General features: G+C 38.4%; 1 protein-coding gene across 2 annotated transcripts in view; it reads right to left on the bottom strand.

The window, feature by feature from the left end:
- cadm2a (cell adhesion molecule 2a) overlaps positions 1-25,459 on the bottom strand; it is a 393,887-nt gene that overhangs the window by 62,574 nt on the left and 305,854 nt on the right. For both annotated transcript variants that reach the window (XM_041800910.1, XM_041800909.1), the window contains exon 3: positions 8,335-8,487. In XM_041800910.1, coding sequence (XP_041656844.1) covers positions 8,335-8,487 — 153 coding nt within the window. The remainder of the gene's footprint in view (positions 1-8,334; positions 8,488-25,459) is intronic.

Genomic DNA, 25,459 nt, shown 5'->3' with positions numbered 1-25,459 from the left:
CAGGGATGGGAACCAATTCACTCACAGCAGTATGCTGTTGTGCAACAATAATATTATCATGCCTCATTGAAATTCTCCACCAGCTCGCCGTCCTGCAGGGAGATTAGAGAGGAAGAGGACTTATAGAGGTGTAGGCATGAGCAGTCTCCTGCTCCAGAACACATCAGAATCTCTCTTGTTGTCTCTCTCTTAACGCCAGGCCAACTGTACATTTTTACAGTGCCTACAAAAAGTATTCACCCCCGTGGAAGTTTTACCTTTTTTATAGTTTTATATATTAACTATGGTCATTATAATTTGGCCTTTTTGAAAAACAATATTCCTGGCTACCATTACACCATGAAGACAAAAGAACACTCTAAGCAATTGGAAACATGGCAAAGCCAAGAGAAAAGGTTATTGAAAAATATAAGTCAGGGATGGATATAAAAAAAAATCCAAGAAATGGAAGGAAAATGGCACATGTGTAAATCTGCCTAGGTCAGGCCATCCTCACAAACTGCTTGACTGTGTGGGAAAAAGAATAGTGAGAGAGGCCACCAAGACACTTATGACTACTCTGAAGGAGTTACAAGCCTCAGCAGCTGAGATTGGAGAGACTCTGCAAACAACAACTGTTGTCCAGGTTTCTCATCAGTCAAAGCTTTATGGGAGGATGGCAAAGGGAAAGCAACTGTCAAAGAAAACTCACATTAAAAGGCATTTGAGTGACTCTCTGGTCAAGCGGAAGAAAGTTCTTTGGTCTAATGAGACCAAAATGGTGCATTTTGACCATTACACGGGACGCTATGTTGGGCGGACACCAGACACTGCACATCAGCATAAACACACCATCCCCACTGTAAAGCACAGTGGTGGCAGCATCATGCTGTGGAGATGTTTCTCAGTAGCCAGCCCTGGAGGGCTTAAAAGTAGAAGGTAAAATTGATGCGTCAAAATATAGGAAAATCCTGGAGAAGGATCTTTTTTAGTTTGCAAGAGAACTACAGCTTGGGAAAATTTATTTTCCAGCATGACAAAGTCCTGAAGCATAGAGCGAAAGCTACACAGAAGTTTAAAGAAAACAAGGTGAATGTTCTGGAGAGGCCGAGTCAAAGCCTCAGTCCATTAGAGAATTTGTGGCTGGAATTGAAAAGAACTGTTCCGGCCTTGTTTTGCTTTGTAAAAATCTGTTTTCACTTTGACATTAAAGAGTTTTCAGTTGTTTTGTTGTTTTTGCCAAAAAAGCCAAATTACATTGACCATGATTGATTTATGAAACCAATAAAAGGGTAAAACATACAAGGGGGTGAAGACTTTTTATAGGTAAGATGTAGAAACTATAGAAATATATGTTTTCTTTAGCTTAATTTGCCTGATCTCTGCCAGGTACACTTCACTATTGGCAAATACTGAGGACCCCTAACACATAATATTGGTGGACAAACAAGGATTGCTGTCATTTTGCTACCTTTGATTACCTTTTCACTTTTTACTCAAAGTTTATAATAATCAAATAAATGATGAAAATACCCTCAGTTGATGATTCAGCCAGATAAATAGTGGAATCATCAGCATACATTGCAATCAAAGCATTTTTTAATACAAAGGTAAGTTAGTGGTAAAAACTGAATATAGAAGTGGCCCAAGGCAGCTTCCTTGAGGCACTCCGTGTTTCACCTCTTTACGCGCAGACTCACTTCCATTAAAGTACACCATTTGCTTCCTATCACTTAAATAACTTTTAACCCATAGCAGCAGGAGCAAACTTGTAGTGCTTTAATTTTTTCAGTAATAAATAAGAAATAAATTAGACATTTTTGACTGTGAATTTCTTTAAAGGTGCATGACGATCTATCATCTCCATTAAGGTTTCATTGAAAGCATAGAATGCCATCTCAGGATCACTTTGGGAAATTACATTTGACCAGTCAGCAAGTGTAATATCATTAGCATAATCCATCTGGTCAAATATTTTTAACGACCTTTTCCTGACAACCTTTGAACCCTGCTTAGGCACCTTTGTCTTTCTGACAACTGCTATTACATTGTGGTCCCTACATCCTACAGGCATAGACGGAGCCTTAGAACAGACCTCAGGCATGTTTATATAAATGTGATCAATACAAGTCGCTACCATTTACCATTACTATTTAGGCATATTCTAGTAGGCTTGTTTATTATTTCTGATAATCCACATGATGCACATAAATTTGCAAGCTTCATTTTCATTGGACAATTGGAGGAATTCCAGTCGATATTCATATCACCCATAAAATAGACTTCATAGTTTGTAAGATAAGTTTTTTCCAGCATATCACAAATCTTATCCAGGTACCCTACATTGGCACTGGGGGGTCTATAACAGCACCCTACTAGTATGGGTTTATGATGTTTTAAACAAACTTCAAGCCAGAGAACCTCAATATCTGGTGACATTAATTCCTGCATGATTTTAAGGGGAATATGATTTTGTATGTAACATGTTACATCTCCTCCATGAGCATTCCTGTCCTTTCTGTAAATGCTGTACCCATTTATCATCAAAGATGTATCCTTAAACGTTCTAAATGAGTCTAAATGAGTCTCAGATACTCAGAGTATACGCAAATTATTTGAAGATAGCATAAGCTCAACTTCTGTTACTTTGCTTCTGATGCTGCATATATATATGTGGGCTATTCTAAGACCCTTCTTAGGCAGTTTGTGTGACATTTGATAAACCTAAATTGTGGTTTTATTTCATTTTTATATATTAAATTTCAGAGCTACATAAATCACACTTAATAACTAAACTTAAACAGATACCCACACATAGACAGACAAACAGAAATTTACACATAACTCAGTGTATTGCCCAATAGTAGTGAATCCCAAATAAGCTGAACTCTGTCAGACCTTCAGTTCATTTCACCAACATTTTTGCACAGCTACTCAACATGTAATGTCCTGTAGTCTATTTATAGAGGAGAAAAGTACGCAAGAGTGAACAATAATATTCTTGATTATAATCATAGTCTACTCCGGTTAATAAGTGTTCTTAAATAAATTCTCACTAGGGCTTAGTTTAGACCATTTCTTCAAAGAAAGTGTAGAGATCAAAGGATAGTTCAGTAATACTTTATTAAATCAGAATTCTTGTCAACTACCTATTTACTCTCTAGCCCTCTAACTAATCACATACTGAGGCATTATTTCCCTTCATTTCAATTCAGGCATTGCATTCAGTGAAAGCATAATTCAAATAAAAAAGTAATTTAAGCCAAGCTTCTCCTTTTTCATTTATATCCATATTGTAAATTGTGTTCATGTGCATGGACCCCTCATCCATCACCTTCTTCATGAATCAGCTCTGTTTTTAACTCTCACCTTAGTTCTCACTCATCTTCGTCACAGCCAGCCGGCAGTGATGGTTTGATAGCTTGATTGAAGCACTTATCTGCTGTTTCATTGTCCTGAAAGTATTTTGTCACCCCTTTAAAAGTTAAAATCAGCGTGACAGGATGGATCAGACCATTTTTAATTCCCGCTTGACATGACTTCATCCTTAAATCCTTAAACTGTGGTCAAGACGGGAAAGGTTTTTATTTTCATCTCCTTGTATTTCAGCACCTTTTCTTTCTTTGCTATATCCAAAATCGCCTCTCTGACCTATTATCTCTGCAGTCGGACAATCATGGGCCTGGAACCAGATTTTGTTGCTGGCCCCACTCTGTGGACCACTCCAAACTTGGGTGGACAGGGAAGGTTTTTCCTTTAAATACCTCCTTTAGGCAAGATGATATGAACTGTGTCGGATTTCCCCTTTCAGCATCTTTGTCAAGGTCAAAGACCCGTATATTAAATCTTCAACTGTAGTTTTCCAACTTTTCAGTTTTTTCTTTCAGTTCTTTATTTTCCTTTTATAGTGCATTGCAGGGTTTTTCCAGCTTCTCTGCCTTGTCCTACGTCTTCAACAGTGCCTGCTCAACATCCATCATCTTTTCTTTGCACTCCTTGAATTCAATTTTTAACAAATCGAGCTGAGGCTGCAGTTTCTCCACTGCTTTATTTATTTCCTCTTGTATGATTGGGCGGATTAATGTAGCAAGTTCACTCTGATCCATTTTGTGTCTTGCAGGTGAGGGCTCAACAGGTGGAACAATAGGCGGCTCCTGTTTAGAGTTTTCTCTTTGATATCGAGGAGACATCAGAGCCCAGAGATGCTCATTTAAGCTGACAATCCTAAATGACCGATCAAGATCCAGTAATTAATTCCTCAAGAGTGGTCAATTTCCTAAATCTGGCGTTTATCTCATATTCTTTTAAAGTTGGCGTCCTCAGCGTTCTTGGCGTCTCAAGCGGACATGACGTCACATGTCATGAGGCCTTCCTATAATGAGTGTATTAAATGTGTGGACTCTGGCCTTCTGATGTCGATGGGCACTAAGTCTGCCTAAGGCTGAGTGACTGAAAGGTCTGTCAGTCAATGTAATTGATGGACTCTGGCCTTGTCCGTCTCAACATATCCTACAAGGGTTATTACCAGGCTTAAAGGTCTTCATGTTTGTTCTTTCTTTTTGAGGGAATAAACTGCAAACACGATCCTGACAATAGATATTACAGCTTGTGATTTTAAATGATTTTCTGATTAAATCCATGTTTTCCAAGCTAGTAAAGAGCAAGTGACACTTCATCTAAGTAGGCTAGTGCGGGTGTGACGGTGTGTGAATGACTAAGTGTGGGTTGACTCAGAGAGGTGTTAGATGGTTTTTCTTCCAGACTGAACGAGAGCAGATCAAATACAATGTTCATCTTATACAGTCACGTTCCCCTTGGGTGGCTGGAGGCTGCAGAGCTTTAATCTTTCTCTCCATTTGTGTGTGAGCGCAGAGGATTGTTGGTGTGTTTCACCACTCGGCTGTGCGTCATGGATTCGTCTGTGCCGGTGTACTGGTGTGTGTGTGTGTATGCACTATGCATGACTGTTTAAGCGTAACCAACAGCGTTTTGAAGACATGAAAAAGAAATGAGAGCTTGATTTTTCTGATGCGAGGTGGGAAAAAAGAATAATGGATTTCACAGATAATTCCTTCGGTCATTGTGATCACACTGCTTTCTGTTTATACACACATTTAATAAATGTGTATTTGAGTCCTTTTTATAATAAGTCATTTCAGGAGAAATCAAAGTGAGCTCTTCGGAATAATGGCACTGTGCATTTTTTATATGGCTTCGAATACTCCCATTAACCTGGGGATGGCAACATTATATCATCCAAAATGACAGCTGGTCACTGTTTTCCAGACAGAAGGATTTGGCCGCAGTATTCAGATATTCCTGACCCTTTGTGGACAAAAATCCTCCTTTTCTGTTAACTTAGCACCACTAGGATATCCACTATGGGGGGACTGAGGTTTGGAGTAAAATATCTATGTTTTGCTCAGATTGAATCGTATCTAAGAGACAGAGAATTCAATATCCTTTACTTATTTACTTATTCAACAATATCATGCTAAGGTTTGTCTTAAATTTCTAAGAAGGGAGGGGCAGATGGACTAGCGGTTTAAGGTGCGGCTCCATGTGTGCAGTCGGCCCAGACTTGAACACGGCCTCTGGCACTCTCCTGCATGTCTCTGCCCAGCTCTCTCGTCCCTGTTTCAGATTTTGTCCACGTTCCTCCTCTGTCAATAAAGGCATAAAAAGCCCAAAAATAAAATAAAAAAATCTAAGAAAAACCTATATGGGATTCATGACATGTTCTTAAACTGCTGAATTGTTCCCACCTATGTTCATAATACCAGGTGCTCGTCAGCTCCTAATCAGCATGGAGAATCTCCCTTTTTATGCCCATATAAGGACATATAATGAGCGTTTGCAAAGACAGAAGGCGCACAGGAGTGAGAGGTGTTGAAGTGTTTACACACTATAAGTTCAACAGCACTAATGAAACCTTTTAAAATACCATAATCCTTGGCAAGCTAGTAAAGTGACATTAGCACCTAGCTTAAACCAACACTGTACTACAAATATCCCAGTAAAATTAGTAGTGTAGCATAATAGTGTTGTTGATTTTTCTGATACATTACTGATTATTTAAATCTATCCCTTAAGCTGTTTTGAGAATTGAATGTAGGAAACATCATTCCTTTAGCATAATCCTACAGCACTAAAAAGCACATATTACAAGGCCAGCACACTTACTACAGGATAAATAAAAACTGTGAAAAATGCCATGTCACCTTTGGCAAGCTAGCAGACTTACGATTAGCACTTAGCTAATATCTGTTCCTTTAACAGTTTCTGAGAAGTGAATGTGGAAAGAATTATCCTACGGCGTTGATCTGCAAATAAGTTGCTCACACCCTAAATGTTAAACCTCGCATATGAGCACCTTTTTGCCATGTCGTCTTTGGCAAGCTAGCATACAGACATTAGCACTTAGCTTAAATATCACTGCAGTGTATACCTCTCAAAACAATCAGTAATGTAGCGTATGAGCCTTGCCAAATTTTGAAGCACTTTTAATGATTATAATACACATCTGTTTGTTTATTTTTTAGCTGTATAACATAAAGAGAGTTGTTCACACCCTAAATGTTAAACTTCTCATACGTGAGACCTTTAGAAAGCCATGTCATCTGCTGGCAAGCTAGCAGACTGACTTTAGCTTTGAAATCGTTCAAACACAGAGCTTGTTTTCACCCAAACAGGAGCGCGACCACACTGGAGAACAGGAAGTTACTTTACACTGATTCTATCATATTATATAAGCCCTGTTGATAAGATCAATATTCCTTTAACTGTTTTGAGAAGTGAATGTAGAAAACTAACATCAGTCCTGTAAGCTGTGTTGTACAGTGCATAACAAACATTAAGGTGCTAACACACTTTAACGTTAAAATTAGCGTATACCTATGTGAACTTTAAAAGTGCCATGTCATCCTCGCCATTGTCGTCTTCGGCATTGTCATTGAAAATTAGCTGAAACCAATGCTGTTAACATATAAGGTCGCTAACATAGCTTACAATTCTTAATGATGTTTAAAGATGAATTACATTAGCCTAAATAAATATTTATTTAACTGTCGTAAGAGGTGACTGGGCAAATCTATAGAGTAACATTATATCTGTAAGCATTAACTGCAGTACTCTGCAGGATCTTGGCAACATTAAGGTGAACTCAGCATACGCCAAACTGTAATGAGATGTCATCCTTGACAAGTTAGCATACCGGCAGCACAAAACCAACTCTGCACTCACACTGAGGACACAAACATCAGCACTAGCCATGTTTATGTCTGTTTCACTATTTTCTCAACCCAGAACTTACACTTTAGCCCTTTACACTGCCTTCCAGTAAAAATACTAATGTTTGAATGATTTTGTTAGTCTTAATAAATGAGCTGACCAGTTTGTTTTTCACAGAAATATTTTGAGATGTTTTCAGTGTAAGCCTTGTTTATTTACCAGTGTATGATTTTATTTTTTATTTTTGTTTCCAGTCTCTTTCTCCTTCCCAGCCCACAGTGTCCTGAAACAGTGGCAGATAAACAGGCCGTTCCCCGACCATGCTGCATGTTTATTAAATCTCCCTCTCTGTTTCCTGGCAAGCTCCATTAACTATTGTTCAATATTGCAAAATAATTTTCTACGTATCCTTATTGAGCAATAGCTTTTAATGTCTCTAATTCACTGAATGCTTGTTAAAGCAGAAAGCCAGTTAATGGTCCTGGAGTGCACCAGCACATCTATTAACATTAGCAAAAGCTAATTGGCGGGATAATAAGCCTAGTGGCAGGAAATGAGGATGATGTTTTTGTGGGGTGGTGATCACAACACAAACATTACCAGAGGGCACGACAGGATGTTTTTATTGTGTGCAGATGTAGGCCTAAGCTAAGGGCTATTTGTAACGGAGTCAATTTGTATATTTTTATCTGTCTTTAAAGGAAAAAAGCTAATAAGCTGCAATGTTTGAAGTTTGAGGGCTTTTTCGAATTAAAAGCATTCAAAGTCGTACCTTCCCCGAGGTTGCACTTTTGTAAAGAGGTGTGAGTTCAATATTTTTGAATAATTTCAGACACAAAATTGAATACACAGTTTATTTACATTCAGCAAATCAAAGTATCATATCATATCATCACTTGTTTAAGATTTATTTTGGACTTTAATACCTTAATTTTTTGAGAGCTAGGACAATAATGAGAGGTAAAGAGGACACGGATTTGAAGCTGGGCCTTACTCTCTCTGTACACATTGACTGCTAGGCCACCAGTGTCCCAACCAGGATGTTTAATCTAGTCATCCTGGTTGAGGAAAGACCATAAGAGTAAATAACATTCCTTACATTTAGGATGAACACAGTGCACTTACCCAGGACAGTCAGGTAGGCTTTGGCTGTTCTGACTGGCATGGTGAAGAGGGAACATGTGTACATGCCTTCATCAGACAGTGTGACATCACTGATACTGATGGTCAGCTCCGACCACGATGCACGCACCAGCTCGATCCTGTTGTCCCTTAAAGCTGCACAGAGAGACAGAGAGAGAAAGAGAGTTAAAACATACAAACATCACATATGATCAGTAGCACAAATATAACACTTGATACAGTGTAAAAATAATATCTTTACCCTTTCACCCGTCCTCCCCATTCATTTAGTTAAAAATGTACTGACCTTAACTTTTAATTAACTTTGAAAGCCATAATTTTCATGCTTTTTGGTAACACTTTGCACTGATAGTCAAAAACTCGCACAAGAAAGAAAGAAGCTGTTTTGCAAAGAGAGAGATTTTTAATGACATACTTTAGAAAATAGCATGCAGAACAAGAAAAAATCTAAATCCATAACCCAACCTGAAGATACGCACACCTGCACTCAAGTGCATCCACAAATTTACACCTAGAATGGAAGGGGCATAAAAAAGTGACACTTTTTCCACAGCTGCTGTTATGCAGATTTGATCACTATGAACCTGCTGTCAGGTCTTAAATCTAACACCTATTAGTCAATGCACCAACCAGGACCACCCATAGAGGGGGATAAAAGGAGGGATTTCTGGGGGCCCATGGAGGTCAAGAAAATCATGATCCATTGTAAAGTTTATCTGTGATAACCATATTTTATTTTTTAACCTTAATGATGACCTCTCTTATCAAAGCAAAAAAATGAATTTGATCTATCCATGCTGCTGTAAAATAATGCATTTTTCTAAATGAAATCTCCTTTCCTTAAAGCAAACTTATTAAACCTTAAAAAGTATTGACAGACTTCACAGCTGACGTGCACAGACATAAGGATGCCAGAAAATAAAGTAGAAAACTGAGATGACTTGAGGGGAAAAGTAATTCAATAATTGCAATAATTGAATTACATTCAACAATTGGCAAGAAATGGTACAAAAAAGTGGTGAAAAGGGGTTAAAGAGTGGCAAAAATGTGTTATGAGAAGTAAAAATGGGATAAAAGTGTCAAAATTGGTTAAAGAAACAAAAATTGGAAGAAATTGCAAAAAATAGTGGCAAATTGGATTTAACTGTCTGAGCTTGGTGCCCACTGGGGGGGTTTATTCGCTTTGTTTTTATTAATATCTCTGTCCTTTTACATCTTAAAAATGTGGTTCAAACACTTCCATGAAGTGCCAGTAAGAGAGCAACTGGGACATGTCGGCACCTCTCACTGTGCATTGGATGAATCCTTTGTCTGTCAACTTGCGCATACATAATTGGTCAAATCCTTCTTTTGCCAACCAATTGAAACTCTGGAATCCATAAGACCCTCCCTATCACAGTTTTTACAGGAGAGGTAAGGCGAGAGACAGGAGTGAGAGGAGAGAATTAGACCTGTTGATCATGGATGATGGTGAAACGTTTGATTATTTCGTTCATATATTCCACTACTTTTGTGAAGGTAAGATTCTGGTAAACCTGTTCCAAGCCCCAAAACAATTTGTCTACATGAGTGAAGGTGTGTTTTCACAAGAGATTTAGACGTTTTCAAAAATCTGATTTCAAATTTAGCACTTTGGCAGAAATAGCTCTTTATACAGTCTTCTAGGACACTGGTTCCCAATCTGGGGTCTGGGGCCCCCAGGGAGGGGCACCAAATATCTTGGTGGGTGGGCTTTGTCTAGTCTGAGTCTGCCAAAATTAGATTTGCAAATATTGACTAAAAACATGATAAACAGTTATTAGGTAGTTTATACAAAGGTCTTTTGATAAGAAACATAAACACAGGACTTTTTTTTGTGGTTTATCAGTAAAAAAAAAAAAAATTAAAAATATGTTGATTTTTGGCAGCAGTGTGTCACTTTTTCTTTTCTCTTGGGTCGTGGGGGTGGGGGCACTGCTTTTAGGTACATATAGGGGGGCTCCAAGGAAAAGTAGTTGGGAAACTTTGCTCTAGGACAAAAATGGGCCTCAGTATGCATAAAGCTAAAAATGTCCTGAAAAGTTTGAAACAAATCACTTTCATATTTATTGGCAAGTACCTTTAAAAGGTGAGTAAAAAAATGATGTAATAATTTAGGAAATATCCTTAGACCTCAGAGGGTTAAAGTGGCAAAAATGGGCTGGAAGTGGCAAAGAAGGGCTAAAGGTGAAAAAAAGGGTTATAAGAGAAAAAAAACAGAAAATAATGGGTCCAAAATGAAGTAACTGTTAGCAAGGACACAGCACTAGGGCTACTGAGCCAACACACATGCACTGATAGCATCAATAAATCACAACTGGGGAGGGCCCACTCTGTGTGTTTTTTAGGGGCCCAGCCAAGTCTATGGACAGGCCTGGCACCGACTCTAATGTTATACAATTAGTTTTCTGAGGCTCTGCTGTTTGTTATCATCGCTTGTCTTACACGCTCTTGCTCAGCTTCTCTAATCTTGCAAGACTTAAGCTGACCATTTACCTTTCCATGAGAATTACGTTAACGTTAGCTCCTACTCCTAAAAGAGACTCTGAAGGGGTGGAGCTTAGTGGCAGGGCAAGGGGTGTATTCAGACTGAGCCAAGCACGACAAAGAGCACGATAATGAGAAATAAAAAAAATCAACTTATGGCATATTCAAAAAAATATATGAGTACAATTTGAGTAATTTAAAATGGGAAACTCCAGATATCAGCACTGGTAGCCAGACTAGTAGGTGCAGGGTAAATGATGTTTGTATGATTGAATTAGAATGATAAAAAGGAAAACTGTGCCAAAGTTTGTCGCTCAAACTTAACTTTGTGCTGAGTGAATCCATTAGTGCGTCTGGTCAGTAACCACACTCTCCCAGACTTCTCCTGTGAAAACCTTGTAGACATTTTACTTATATGAAAATGTAATCTTCCAAAAGACATAACTGAAATGGAAATCAATACAGCAATAAGAGGCTTTGAAAGAGGGGCCTAATGAGAATTTGGCAAGATGTGAGGTTTTAAATGGATCTGCTGAAATTGCATGGCTTGTTGAAAGATCCTTCATTGTCTTTAAAGTGGACTACACTTCATATCTGTGATACAGTGCAGGCACGCACTAAGAGCTCAGAGTAAGGACCTTGGGATTGTCTGAATTCACGCCCGTCATGCCCAAGGGGAATGTAGTGAAATAGAAAACAAAGGAGCACAAAATACTTTTCGTACATTACAAGAAGACCTTGCAGATTGTTATTGTGCAAATATTTAATTCATTCTTTCTGGGTGGCCTTGGCTGCTCAGCAATTTTGTTCAACTCTTCCTTTTGTAAGTACAACTACTTTCTACAAGCCTTATTTAATATGAGCAGCCAAGAATACTTTGCTTTCACTCTCCATCAAAGTGTCTGGGAGCACACTTTTGTTCAAAGTGCAGTCTGTGTGTGGTCGTTGTGTGTCTCTGCGCTTGGACAGTAAAAAAAAAAAGCATGATTATAGGTGTGCAGGTGTTTATATTTTCTTTCATGTGAGGCCACATGAAAGAATACTCTTACCTTATTTGTGAGAAATCATAGATATAAAAATAAAGCTCCCTGCTTTTGTAACCTCTCTGCAGAGATCTGAAGAGTGAAGGCCATTAGACAGTCTGTTTGTAGAGCACTTTAAAGAGTGGCTGGCTGAACAGTAAGAAACGATACCTGAGGTATCTGTCCTCCTCAAACACTGCTTCAGCATCCACAAGACATTTTCCTTTGTTTTATATCCTAGCCTGCCATTTTCCCAACAGCTAATGCAACACTTTATAATACTAGTAGGCAAAAAAGCATATGTAGTATAACCTCCATGGATAAAAATAAGCTTCTGTGATACTGAAATAGTAAACATATTGCTCTAAGGCAATAAATTATAGAAACAGACAATTAGTGAATAAGTTTTGTTTTTGAACATTTTGTTACAACTAAAAAGGGCAAAAATACTTAAAGATTCATTTAACTGGCAGTTTAAAGCATAGTAAATTCATATTCTTTATTGATGAAACACCTTTTGATAAATAGTACAAATCTGTTACATGTTTTTCCAAATGTTTAAATTGTAAAACTATGTTTTTTATGTGTTTTCCCAATTCCCCTCAGAAAGCAGCGTCCCTAAACAGATGGGTTGGTACCCAGTAGTGTTTGGTGGATAGGCAGAGTCCATGATATACAATAAGTGGGCATACATCCATACTTCACTCTGTTTCTATATCCAAATGAGTTAAAAAAGAAACACCAAGAATGACACCAGTTAATACATTTTCACAGAAAAAACAGTGAAATAATGTGTATGCATGCATGTCCTCTCATTGCTTTTGTAAACACTTTAAATACTAGTTTTTATGCTCTCTCTTCTTTCAATCATATTTGTTCGATCTAGGGTCCAGTCTATAATATTTCCATTACAGAAATTTAAGTGGTGTAAACTTTTCAGACTTTTGGATCATGATCTGTCATTACAGTGGTAGTGATGGGTCCTAAGCAATGTTGGGGGTAACATGCAGGGGCAGCTCTAATAAAGAGGAACGTAAGACCGATCTCCATTTATGCTAAAAGCGAGTAAAAAGAATGTTAAAGGATCTATTTAAGTCAACTAGACCACAATATCACTTCAAGACATATCGCTGTCATTGGGCCAAAACCTTGTATCTCCATTTGGGATGGGGATCGTTAATTTTTACTGAAATTGATACTCTTATCAATTCTCCTTATTGATCCAAGTCCTTATCGATACCACTATCTATACTTTCTATAGTTTGGTGTTAAGACAAAATAAGGGCAATATTAAAAGTACAAGTGGTCTTAGATGAGTAGTGCTTGACTTAGAAAGCTATGAATCAGTCTATCACATCTGTTTTACATCTCTCAAATATAAACACATTCTTCATATGCACAACTGTATTTATTAACATTTCTCGTCAAAAATGAAATGTTCCCATTTTTATGTGACATTTGAACATATCATAACATATAGAATACAGAATATAGAATACAATTTACTTAGGCTACCTGAACACATCATATTTTCCGTCTTTCAGCTCGTTAAGTTTGCTAATTAACGCTAATTTTGCCGATTCCATCAAAGATTTCTACACTGGATTAATATTTTTAACAAACAGGACTTGCTACAAAGTTTTGGAGAACTTCTCAGCATTTATCTGAGCAGCTGAAGAAGAAGGCTGCCCTGAAGCAGATGAGTGCACGTTACTCCCAGCGCAGGCGGATCTGATTGCATGGAGTCTTTTTCTTCAAGCTGACAGTTGAAGGTACCACGCTCTGGTTTAATGTGATGCACAATACTGATGTGCTTTTAGTTTATGTTCCCCTTGCAAGAACAGATGTGATTTTTACACCAGTTATATCTTAAAATAACGTTACGTCATAGAGCCTGTGAGACTCGATAGGAGTGTTGATAAGCTAGAACATTATTGATTTTCAGATATTTCAAAAACACAGAACCGGGTTCTTATGGACCCAGGTTTGGATCCCTATCCCTACCATTTTTCATTATTTACTTATTTTTTTTAATAAATCAGTGCTATTGGTCACTGTTGACATCTGTCAGTGGATTTTTACAAAATTTAAATCAATAAAAACAGTCAAAAGGTGCTGACTATGACTATGTGTTGACTATTCATTATTTGTGTTGTTTTTCATTCTGTTGTTGGTGATCAGTCATGGGGTGGATTTCATGAACAAAGACCCGGCCTACGTGGCTGTTCTGAAGCTTGAGTCGGAGTAGTTTTACAGGGAAACTTATGAGAAGGCCTCATTCTCCCAGGAGCTCTTGCAGCAGGACACATTCTCCTCTCTGATAGGAAGGGATCTGAGGCAACTCTGATGGGGGTCCACAGGTAATAAAAGCCAGTGTGACCCCCCCCCCCCAAGCAACAGACCAGTTGTCCTTTCACAAGACTTGCTGGAACCGTGAATTAATGCACTGACCTCTGTTCCGCAATTCCAAGTAAATGACTTTGATCTAGGCAGAACTGGCTGTAGGAAACATTTCATGTGCATTCAATGAAAGCTGCATTTGTTGTCTAATTGTCTGCTTTGCTGTGTTCACATTTGTGTCTAGTACATTGCCTTCCCCTACTGACGTTTATTTAAAGTTCAGCCACTGCGTTTCTGAGTGAAGCCATCATATTTAAATAAATATGATGTGATTAATTAAATACAAAACTGCTGAAATATCCCAAATTGTCACAACCTTGCTTTTCAGTTCATGAGTTATCTGTATGCATTTATTAATCTGCAGTTGTTGGTAACAGGAATCTACCACTTCCAGGATTTTACTTCATCCCATTTTCAGGTTTAAGCATAATCACTGTTGTAACACCTTTAACATCAACACAAATGTAACATGTTTTCATCCAATTTGATGAATTGACATCCTTCCAACTGCTTCAGTATCAGCTGTGTTTTTACCCACTAACTGCTTTAATTTGTCAGTGACTGCTGAGTGTCCGGACCTTGAGGTGACTGTGAAAGGAGGTGTTAGGCACATAAGCTGCATTATTTTCACACATTCTGTGCATTGCTGTAATGATCACATAACTGAGAAACATACAGAAATATCAGCGAGTTCTCCCATTATCTCATGTCACTGCGTGTGCTGCATGAGGGACAGATATCTTTCAGACTAAACACCTATAGTCATGTGCAGCGTGGTTGTAATCAGTTTGGCTAAACGACAGCTGCTCTCTCTCATTTATTACTGCATTTGTTCTGTACCTTCTCCATCCCTCCAAACACCAGTTATCTCCACATGCTGTGTACGGAGCCTGAGCAGGCGTGACACGTTGATATGAGCACATGACATATCTTTAGACTTTGCTGTAGTCACAGAGCATTCCTGTTTCTGTTTCTATGTGCGATGCAAGACCACCGAATTAGATTCACGCACTGCCAGTTCAGTTAATGGTTGGACCTGTCCTGCAGAGATAGTTCATGCAGTGTGTATGTGTACACAGTGTCTCATCAAAGAATAAGCCCAGACAAAGAGTAGATTATTTGCACTGATTGGAGGCACAGAATCGCTTCTATTTGCCTCTGCATATCTCCCCGTCTTTCTTTCTTTCTCAGTCTCACAGCTTCTTCTTCTTATTTCTACTTCCGCAGACCCCATTCTGTCGACTCAGGCAGCTCCAATAACCTGTAAATGCAAGTTTAAAAGGCTTCTTCTTACTGGTGACTTCATATTTGCTTTGGGCAAGGAAGTAGGAGAAGGCAAATGTTGGATAAATATTCACTGTTGCAAGCTTTTTTTTCCCCACTGGCAATGCAACTTAACTCTGTTCTTTAAAACACTGCTTCCTAAACTTTTTCAGCCCATGACCCCTAAAGTAACTGTGCCAAAGACAGGGGACCTCTGCTGTTCCTGGAGATGGTTAAGAATGAAATGTTTATTACAATGTTGCACACTAATTACAAGTTCTTGCCCAACAAACAATAGAAAAAACAACATCCTAAAAGACACAATATTATTTTATATAGTAGTATATGGCAAGAATCGACCAAAAAACAACACAAACTGGAACGCTATTTGTCCCTATTAAGGGACAAATGCAGTTGCAGAATATTTAGGAAGGAAAATGCTTGACTATGAAGAGACTCAGTGAACACAATGTCATCACAGAGAGAGGACACCTCAGACAAATCTGAATTCCTAAAAAGGACTGCGCACCCACTACAGCCAACAGAAGGTGGAAACAGAGCTTTCTAACCACCTGTCCTTGCACAATGACATTAGAGTCAAGTTATATCCACTTTTCACCACCAAACAAAAAGAATTCACCACTTTGAACAACAAACAGAAGATCCCATATCTGCTGGGTGAAGTGCGAGAGTTGTAAATAATGCACCACATTGTGTGAGCTGTTGTGACCGGCACCAGCGAGATGACTGCTGCTGCTTTGGCAATGCAAACTGATGTTTTCCATGCTAATGAAGCTTTGTTGAATAGATTTTTAAGAAATGCTCAAAGCAGAATACAAGCAATCTCTGTTATCAACAGACAGATGTCTGTCTTTAAAAAGCAGCAGTCCTCTGAATCAGCTGCTTCCAGCTATCCTAGCGTCAGGATCCACCATCACCTCCCTTTAAACCAACTGCAACCCAAATTTCTGAAATGTTCCAATCATAACTAGGTGTTTTTAGTCAAAAAAAAAGTTGAGATGGAACCGAAGATGTAGCAAAACAAAGAGACAGAGACAGTCTTTCACAATAAAAGCACACAATAGACTTTTTGCCACATATTCTATTCCAGAAACACATCTGCAACCCATTGAAAATGACTTTACCACCCACTTTTGGGTTTCATCCCACCAGCTGAGAACCAAGGCTCTAATTCATTACTGTCATATGCAAACTTACATTTCAGTTTTCGTTCACACAGGCCGGTTTAATCAAGGTTTTTATTTTTCTCTGAAAAATGCCTTGGTGTCTTGATATTTCTTCTTGATTTGTTCATGCCCTTCATTAAAGAGCACTGCCTTTTATTTAACCAATACTAATAGTTTCAAAAGCTTTCAAATCTGTTGTTTTTCATTAGCTTGTGTCCTGTATTTATTTTCACGGTAATATATAAAATGTACTAATTGAAATTATTTTGAAATTTTCTTTGAATTTTGGAAGGCAACTCCTGATGTCCTCCCCTGTTTGGGAACCACTGCTTTAAAGAGTTCTTATAATATGAAGACTTTTTGGAGAATTTGAGCATGGTTTAGCACTGGATTTGTAATGAGAAGGCAAACTGTAGCATGACTTAGCTGAAGTAGAGGTTAGCCTGAGACCAGCCCGGCATGGCCAGTAGCCCAGAACCCAGGTTTAGACCAGGATCTCTGCCCCCCGTCTTTGGCAGCGTTGGGCTGGAGAGGGGCCAGGGAAGCCATGTCAAATATACGTAGCTGCATAAATACATTTACATTTACCCTTGATATTTGAGGTTTTGACATTTTTTGTAATTACTTTAGGACAGCACAAACTATAACTAGTACTGCTGATCATGTTTCTTGAATTAAAAAGACTTTTTAAAAAGACACCCCAATTGGTTTATTTACAAGACATTACATAACTGTTTTCTTTAAACTCATTATTTGACAAATTGATGGGGAAAAGCTGTTAAAAAGTGGCGCTGCTAACTTGATACACTCTGCAAGCACACAGTCAGCGGGAACAGTGTACAATAATGCAAAGGAGGAGAGAAAGAAGCAGATTCTTCATCTCATCATCTGTTCCTATGCAAACTTAGTTTAGCAATGGAGTGAAGAGCAGTCCAAACTGTAGCCATCTGACCTATGCTCTCCAAGAAGCTTTGCATGTTTGCACATTCCATGTTGCTGTCTTTAAGATATCCACATCTTTGACATTCAAACAGCTTAGAATTGGAGTTTAACACTTTATTTTCCATATTAAAGAATTGGATTTATGCTCTGGCCCATAATTGTTATGGGCTTGGAGAAAATGTGCTTAGGTTCAGGTGGGATCGGGCTTTGAAGGATGTTATTTAAAGCTCCTGTGATTTGTCTCCATTTTGGCACCCCCTGTGGAAAGTGATAGCTCTTATTTACTTTTCTTACTTTTACCAATGCATTTGTAAAAAGTGTTTTAATCAGAATGTTATAACAAAAGCCTGTTTCTGCAGCATGTTGATAATCACTGTATAACACCGACCCCCTGGCAGTGGTTGCAGACATTAAAAATCCTGATTAAAAACAGTCTTGTTGATGATTATCTTGTTTGCTTCTGTAGCTCATAAAGAGGCATCAGTATGTGATGTGCCACTGGTATTGCTCACTTTTCAACTCCTGATCTTTGTGTTATTTTCAGCATGTCATCCCATACTTCCTCTCTCCACATGTCAATCTTCAGCTCCAAACAAAGCCCAAAAATCATCCAACAAAGGACCTCTCAGTCATAACCTGCATGACACAGCCATAATGTGGCCTTTCCATACTCTGGATTTATTGTATCTAGTGATCATTTAGATTATAATCTTGTAATCCAATCACACTAAAAGTGTTAGTCTGCATTTTTTTTCCAGTGGTTACAGGCGGGGATCAGGAGAGTTTGGGTCTGGATGCCAGAAAGCAGGATCATCCTGATCCCCCTGGAGGGCTGGATTTAGAAACATGAAAGGTATTGTAGAAAGCCATGAAATCATGATATCACTGCTGGAAATATCAAGTTTTTTTTTATATCTTATTTGTCTGATTTAATTTAAGTTGGACATATAAATTCAAATAAATATGATTATTTTAAACGAGGAGAGGTATTTTTCAATCAACACATTTAATAGATTTAGCAAATATAGAACTTTGAGCTGCTTGATGTTGAGTAACCTTAAAGCCTTTAATACTCTAAAATAAAGGTGTGAAAAACAACCTCACACTGCACCCCATATGGAGTCAATCCGGCATATTTTTAAGACACTAAGTCTTTTGTCTTTTCCACACTTTTTAATGCCTGTGTCTCATTCTGTAACCAGTGAAAAGGATGAATATTGACAGAGGCAGCAGAGGAGAGGAATGCATCCTTTGCTGCAGCTGCTTACCCTCCATTAGAGACCATTAGTGCCAACAGCCCTGAATGTATTCATGCAGGATGGCATCGCAGACGACATCAAAGAGAGGTAAATTGTTATCCCATAATAACTACTTAACGTACAACCTTCATTTCTACCCATTTAGCCTAATTCTGCACCTCTACAGATGTAAAGAAACAGAGAAAGAAACCAAGGCTTCCCTCAGTGTTACATTTAATTTATGAACTGATACGCCTATTGCTATGGAAGCCCTCGAGGACACGCACCCCGACATTGTATTATACAGTATTTTCTTGAAAAATTTAGTCTTTTTTGGTTGGTTTCTCAACACCCTGTCCTTTTAATGCTGTCATATCAAGAAAATCAAGAAAATAATGGGGCCTATGATAGTAGTTGATTTCTTGACACCTAAAAGTAATAACTACACTTATACTGAAGGGCCCTCACACCACAGAGCATTTTGGGGTGTGTTACAACTGTGGGTGTGTAGGTCTAGCACCCCAATGTTAGCTACCCCTTCAGTGTGCTGCAGCACAGTGGTAAGATCATGTAGATCCTCTCAGGTCTGTCATTTAAGCATTGGTATATTGCATTGTATATGTAGAACTGATTGAGCCAAGACTGATATTTTTTATGATGTAAATGTAGCCCCGTGGTAAATAAGGGGTTAAAAGATTTAATGTTTACATGCATGTTATGTTTAAATTAATGGGATGTCTAAATAACAGAAATACCACAGGAAAAAAAGGAGAGAAAAGAAAGGAAAAGTGAATAAAAGTCATTAACAGAAAGTAAAAAGAGAAAAAAATATAAAACAAATGTATTTTAAGTATTTTTGTGAAAAGATGTAAAGTAACAAAAAGTGTTGCGAGAGTGGACACGTAATTTTGTTTCGTTTTATGGTTGGTCAGTAGAGATGGTCAGTTCAAGTCTAGCTGTGATGAGTGAGAGGGAGGGAGGAGACGAGAGAGAAGCGGGCACATGTTCTTTGTTAGCTGTGTTAGCATGTTTTGTAGCTTTATTTTGTGCTTGAGAAACTTGAAGCACCTTTATGAAGAAGATGCTAACGCGCATTCCTCATCTAATCTGAAGTTAGTGAGGCTGTAGTTTGTGTGTGTGCTTAAGAGACTTTAACTAGAACCGAGCTTGAGGTCTGCCAACAGAGCTGCTAACCAGGAGGGATGTAGAGGACTTTCCGATGGAGTTGCACGCTGTTTCTGTGTGTTGTTTCCATCAGGACTGCTTCTGTGAACTGTAAGTTTCCCACGGGGCCGGAGACCTGCTCCGTGACGAGAGGACTGCATCAGCTGCAGCGGTGAGCTTACCTGCGTGTTTCTGCCTGAGAGGAGGAGACTGCATCAACTCTGCTGCGTGTTACCTGCCGCTCTTCTGCCACGAGGAGAGGATCGTTCCCGCTATCAGCGAGTTGGTTTCTTTGAACTTCTGCTGCACAAGGAGGAGAATCCTGGAGTTGAGGGTATGTGACGTTTTTCTTCTGTTATGGAAAACGGAGGAGTCCAATCGGCTGCAACGCATCCGAGCATCACAGGCCTGCAATGTTTTTTTCTTTAAGTGTGAATGAATGTGTGTGTGTGGGGCCCATATATGTAAGAGAATATAGTAATTCATTTAAGTGGTTATTAAAAGTTAGGGACAGTTAGGATTTAACCTGTGAGAGTTAAAGTGTTTTGATATATTTCTTGAGGGTAGTTAAGAGAGGTGTTTTGTTTTATTAGTGTTCATTCTGATCTAAAAGTGGCTTAAAAGAGTACTTATAACGATACAGACACTTAAAAGAAGAGATTCAGGTTACAGAAACTATCAGGAAGTATTTTCTGCTGTTTACAAATCTTAACAGTGTCATATTTTGTACTTTGCAAAGTCTTTAAGTAAACTTTATTATTTTTTTCTGCTATAAAAACATTGTCTGGGGTCAGTTTATTTTAGTATAATGAATCAAGAACACATTGTGGGTTTAAAGTTTATTTCATGTGGGTTGTATATGAGTGCTTTAAGCTGCAACAGGTAAACCTTCGGGTAGCTACCTTTAACCAAAACCGAACCCAACCTCCCCATCGTTCTAGTAGGGTAGTATTTCACATCTTTTATAGAGCGGTGGGAAGGCTACATAAAATTCAAAGAAGACATTTTATTTTAGGGGTGTTACTGGCATCTTACAATAGGTGGCGCTAAAGCAAAAACGGGAAACTATTGTTTGAATGTGCAGAGGGGCAGACCTTGATCATGTATGTGAGATTTGAAGCAAATCAGATGTTTCATGTGAGAGCTAAACCAACTTCCTGTGAAACTGGTGAGATATGAAATTGCTTGCCATGATTCAAACATTGGGGCCAGATTGCTGCCCAACTCTATGGTGACAACTCAAGCTTTTAACTTTAGACCTTCAACTTGTCAGGAATAAGAAAACACATTCTGGAGTCCAAAAGATGAAATTTCTCAGACTAGTTTGATGAAATAAGCAACCTGTAAAATGTTGGGAAAATGGCAAATTTGACCTTTACCCTTCCTGATCTCATGATCCTGTACATATTTATAAAAGGCAGTATACAGGTTTTGTGTACATCTCAAAATAATACAGATGTGCATGTAGCTGAAACTATGTTTAAGGGCCCTGATAAAAGGACATTTCAGGCCCCTGTGGGGCCATGCTTTGGACAAGCACCAAAGCACTACAATACACATTTTTTTACAAGGATTGAAGCATCTGTGAAATTCGGTGAGTTTTGAATCATGTTAAGGCCTCCAATTTAGCAATCCATTTTCTGGAATAATAATAAAAACAAGAGTTCCTTCAGTTTCAACAGAGTCCTTGCAAGGTCTGTGCCTGGATCTTCATAATGAAAACCCTAATTACTGCCTAATACTGACAGAGAACCAGTGTTGTTATCCTGTGATAGCATGATAAGTCAAGATCTCCAGAAAATAGGCAAAAATGTCTTCATAAAATGAAACGCTATATTCCATTATTTCTATATCAATTGTTGTAAATGTGTCTATTTTGATCTATGTACTGTATCATTTACCTATTTTTTTGATATATTTCTTGTATGGACCATTGGATGAAGGCACATACTAATGCAACAAACATTTAATAAACTTAAATCTAATTCTAAGTGAAATTTTAAACCATAGCAGACACCAAAGAGCACAAACCTTTACAGCATGGACAACACTATCTTCAATAGATGGCATCTTCTCCTCCTTTTTGTGTCAGACTAAGAATCCAAACTACAGGAATAACAGCAGCCTCTTCGTACCCACACTTTCTTTTGTCTCCGTTTTTATCACACACAGGTGAGCCAAATAAGTGAAAGAAAAACTACAAACAAAGCGTAGAGGTCTTAACTTGCAGATTTTTTTAATCTAATAAGTAAAGCCAGACCTCTTTTCATTGCAAAAAATGTTTTAAAACTTGCAGCTAACACTTTTTGATTCCCTTTGAATCAGGTAACACAAGAGGTCTCATATTGGAGCTTTTTTATTCATGTATTTATTTATTTATTTTTTAAAGCTGTCTAGTCTTTTATTGTGCTGTTGTGTGGCGTCCAAGGTTTAACATACGGCAGCAGCATGTTTACTTTCACCTTGTTCAATAGTACATTGTGTCTTTCACTTTTGTGTTATCTACGAGACCAGATTGATTTTTCAGTTGGCTAAAGGACACTCTCATCATCTCTCTTTATTCTTTTGAATTAGGATTGATTCAGACCCAGAAGTTCTGCTTTCTCAGCATTTTGGCTTGACTCATTTCTTTTTAAAAGAAGTTCACCAACACCATTTGTCATGACGAACAGGACTGGGAAAAACTGAGAGATTCTTCTGGGGTGTCTGGCTCAGACAAGTGGCACAATCAAGAACGACCGCATGGGTAACATTGGGCCTCAGAAGCAAATTTTAACAAATTAAAATTCAACTCTCCAGTCGATGAATTTGATTTAGAAAAAATGGCCTTTTACTACTTTACTAACTGTGGCTATATGATACAGGCTCAGTCCCATTTCTAAGGACGATGATGAAGGCCATTGAATTTTTTTACTTTTTTTTTGTGATCCAACTTTTTCTTACAAATTCTATGAATAAATTCTTCATAAAGATTCTTACCACTCAACCAGAAGTCTGACGTTTGTTTTCTCAGAATTTTAAAACACTACTGCCTCACAAATCTTTTTCATGTTTCTTTAAATTTCAAATTTTGACCACTACCTGTCTGTTTTAAGCCCCGTCTTGCCCCTCACAACAGGTACAGGGGGTAGCGGTAAAATCTTCCCTTACAAAATGAGTTGACCTCTCAAGTCCCTGATACATCATCAGTAGTTGTTGATTGCTTTCATGTAAACAGACTGGGCCTGTTCTAAAAATCAATATGGTGATATATTGCCACATGCACCTGTGACAGCTGTTCAAAAATATACACCCCCCATGAAGCAATTAACAAAAAAGGCCAGCAGATGGCAGCAGTCATGGAGCTGCATGATGCCACACACGCCGCAGTACTCACAACATAACAAGTTACAGGTGACACATATGTCAGCAATGTGGATCATAGTGTCTACTGCCAGCAAGACTAAAAGCAAACAGACAGGTTTTATGAATTACCAGAAAGACAGGCATGAGTCATGCAAGCTGTGCAGTAAAGAAGGTAAAACACTGCAGCAGCACCAATCACCAACAGCTGAAGATAACTTATAGAGTCAGAAATGAGAAGTCAGAGTACAAAAGGTGTTGGTCTAAATGTGGTCGAAAGGCAAAGCTTATACTCAATGGCTACTTGATCTTAATTAAGTATTTTATAAAGTTACACTTATGCAAAAATAAAAGCTATAAAGGCAGACCATGGGGAAGTCAGGATACAGGCTACATTGCTAGCATACAAAACTTCACACACCTACACATTCTTGTTCTCTATTATTATTATTTTTTTTTTTTTAACTTGTTTGATATAATTTGTTTTGCATACAGTTTATTCTGTATATAAAATTTTTCTTAACTTTAAAAAATATAGAAGAAAAGCACAATACATAGGGGTAGTAGCAAGAGGCAGGGTAAATGACTGTATCAGGATTGAGCCATTGTTGCTATAAACTGTATATAGTATATGTGCATTTGTTAAGTGGACCTCAAAGACAGGAAGTACTAAGGATAGCTGTTTGCTCTATAAACATGTTTATTTCTGCTATAAAAATTCCATTTTAACATGGGACCTTATAGGGTTCCTAGACTTTTGGACCCTGCCTCATGTGGACACTCAAGGTACTGCAGCTTTTTTACAATTTATCCATCAGCTTTCTTTCAACGCTTGATCTGAATTAGCTTCATATGTACCTGCTTTTTCTTCCACAGCTCCACAGTGTCTCTTTATTAAAGCAGTCGGTGGGTAAACATGCTGTAGCTAGTGTACATGTTTGCATATACGAGAGGTAATTACATTCACACATTTACAATGTGTTTTTTGTAAAGGCACACAGAGTTTAGGCATAAACAAACAGCCATGACTCTAAATTCACTCTATCTAAGCTTATCATGTTTGCACCTATCAATTCACCCCTTTATTTCCTTTTTCTATTCCTCCTCTTGCCCTTTACTCTCCTCCGTCAGCCTCTACCCCTTCATTTCCTCCTCCTCCCCCCTGTCCCTTCATCTACCTGGAGACGGCATGTATGAGTATAGAGCCTTGGCAGGTGTTTGCTCATTCAGGTGACACAGTTTTATAATGAGAAAAGTGCAAATTTCAGAATATACATTCAGCTGCCCGTGTCTGGATGTGACTGTTCTCTTTTTCTTGTCAACAACCCATCAGGAGACTCCAGTTTGTCTGCGTCTCTGTGTGTGTCAGAGGCAGATAGAGAGGAGCAACAGAATGCAATGTTTACTGAATAGCTTAATGTATATTCTGTATCTAAGCCATCCCTCAACCTCCATTACCTGCTCTACCTATCGGAGGCAACGGTGGCCTTTTAAAATGTAAAATGTGCCACACTCCATACAGTAATTGGGCTGTGGAGATTTTTTTCCCTGACAGAAACGATTTCCTTTCATCAGTTTGGAGCTGCCATGCCCAGTTCAGTGGGACACCTCCGCCGGCCCTACTTCATTAAGTCCTTGTGAGAAGCAGGTCAGCGAGGAGACAGCTCTGTATTGTATTTTGCATAGACTTTTCCCCCCCTCCAGCTTGGAAGAGAAGAACAGGTGCCAGGGTCTATAAGGAGTTTCATGTTTTTCTAGGGTATCCTTCAAAACGACTTTGAAAGCTTTTGAAGGAAAGTGGACCGAGTTTGAAGAGCTAAATCTTAATATTTCTTGTTTTATAATAATGTGAAAGAAAAAAAAAACCCTCAAACACAATTCTTCAGTGTCTCCTCTCCTAGGGAAAGAAAAAGGCTGCCACTAAGTGAAAGCTAATTATTCCCATTTGCCTCGGGTATTTCTCTCCACACCTCTCGTATGATAAGTGGCTCTGCTAATAATGGCAGTAATAACCAGATCTATTGCTTCATTAGACAATGTAGTC

The sequence above is a fragment of the Cheilinus undulatus genome, linkage group 12, assembly GCF_018320785.1.
Source record: "Cheilinus undulatus linkage group 12, ASM1832078v1, whole genome shotgun sequence".
In the NCBI taxonomy this organism is placed as follows: domain Eukaryota; kingdom Metazoa; phylum Chordata; class Actinopteri; order Labriformes; family Labridae; genus Cheilinus; species Cheilinus undulatus.
Note: the sequence above shows the minus strand (reverse complement) of the source record. Positions and strands in the feature narration are given on the sequence as shown.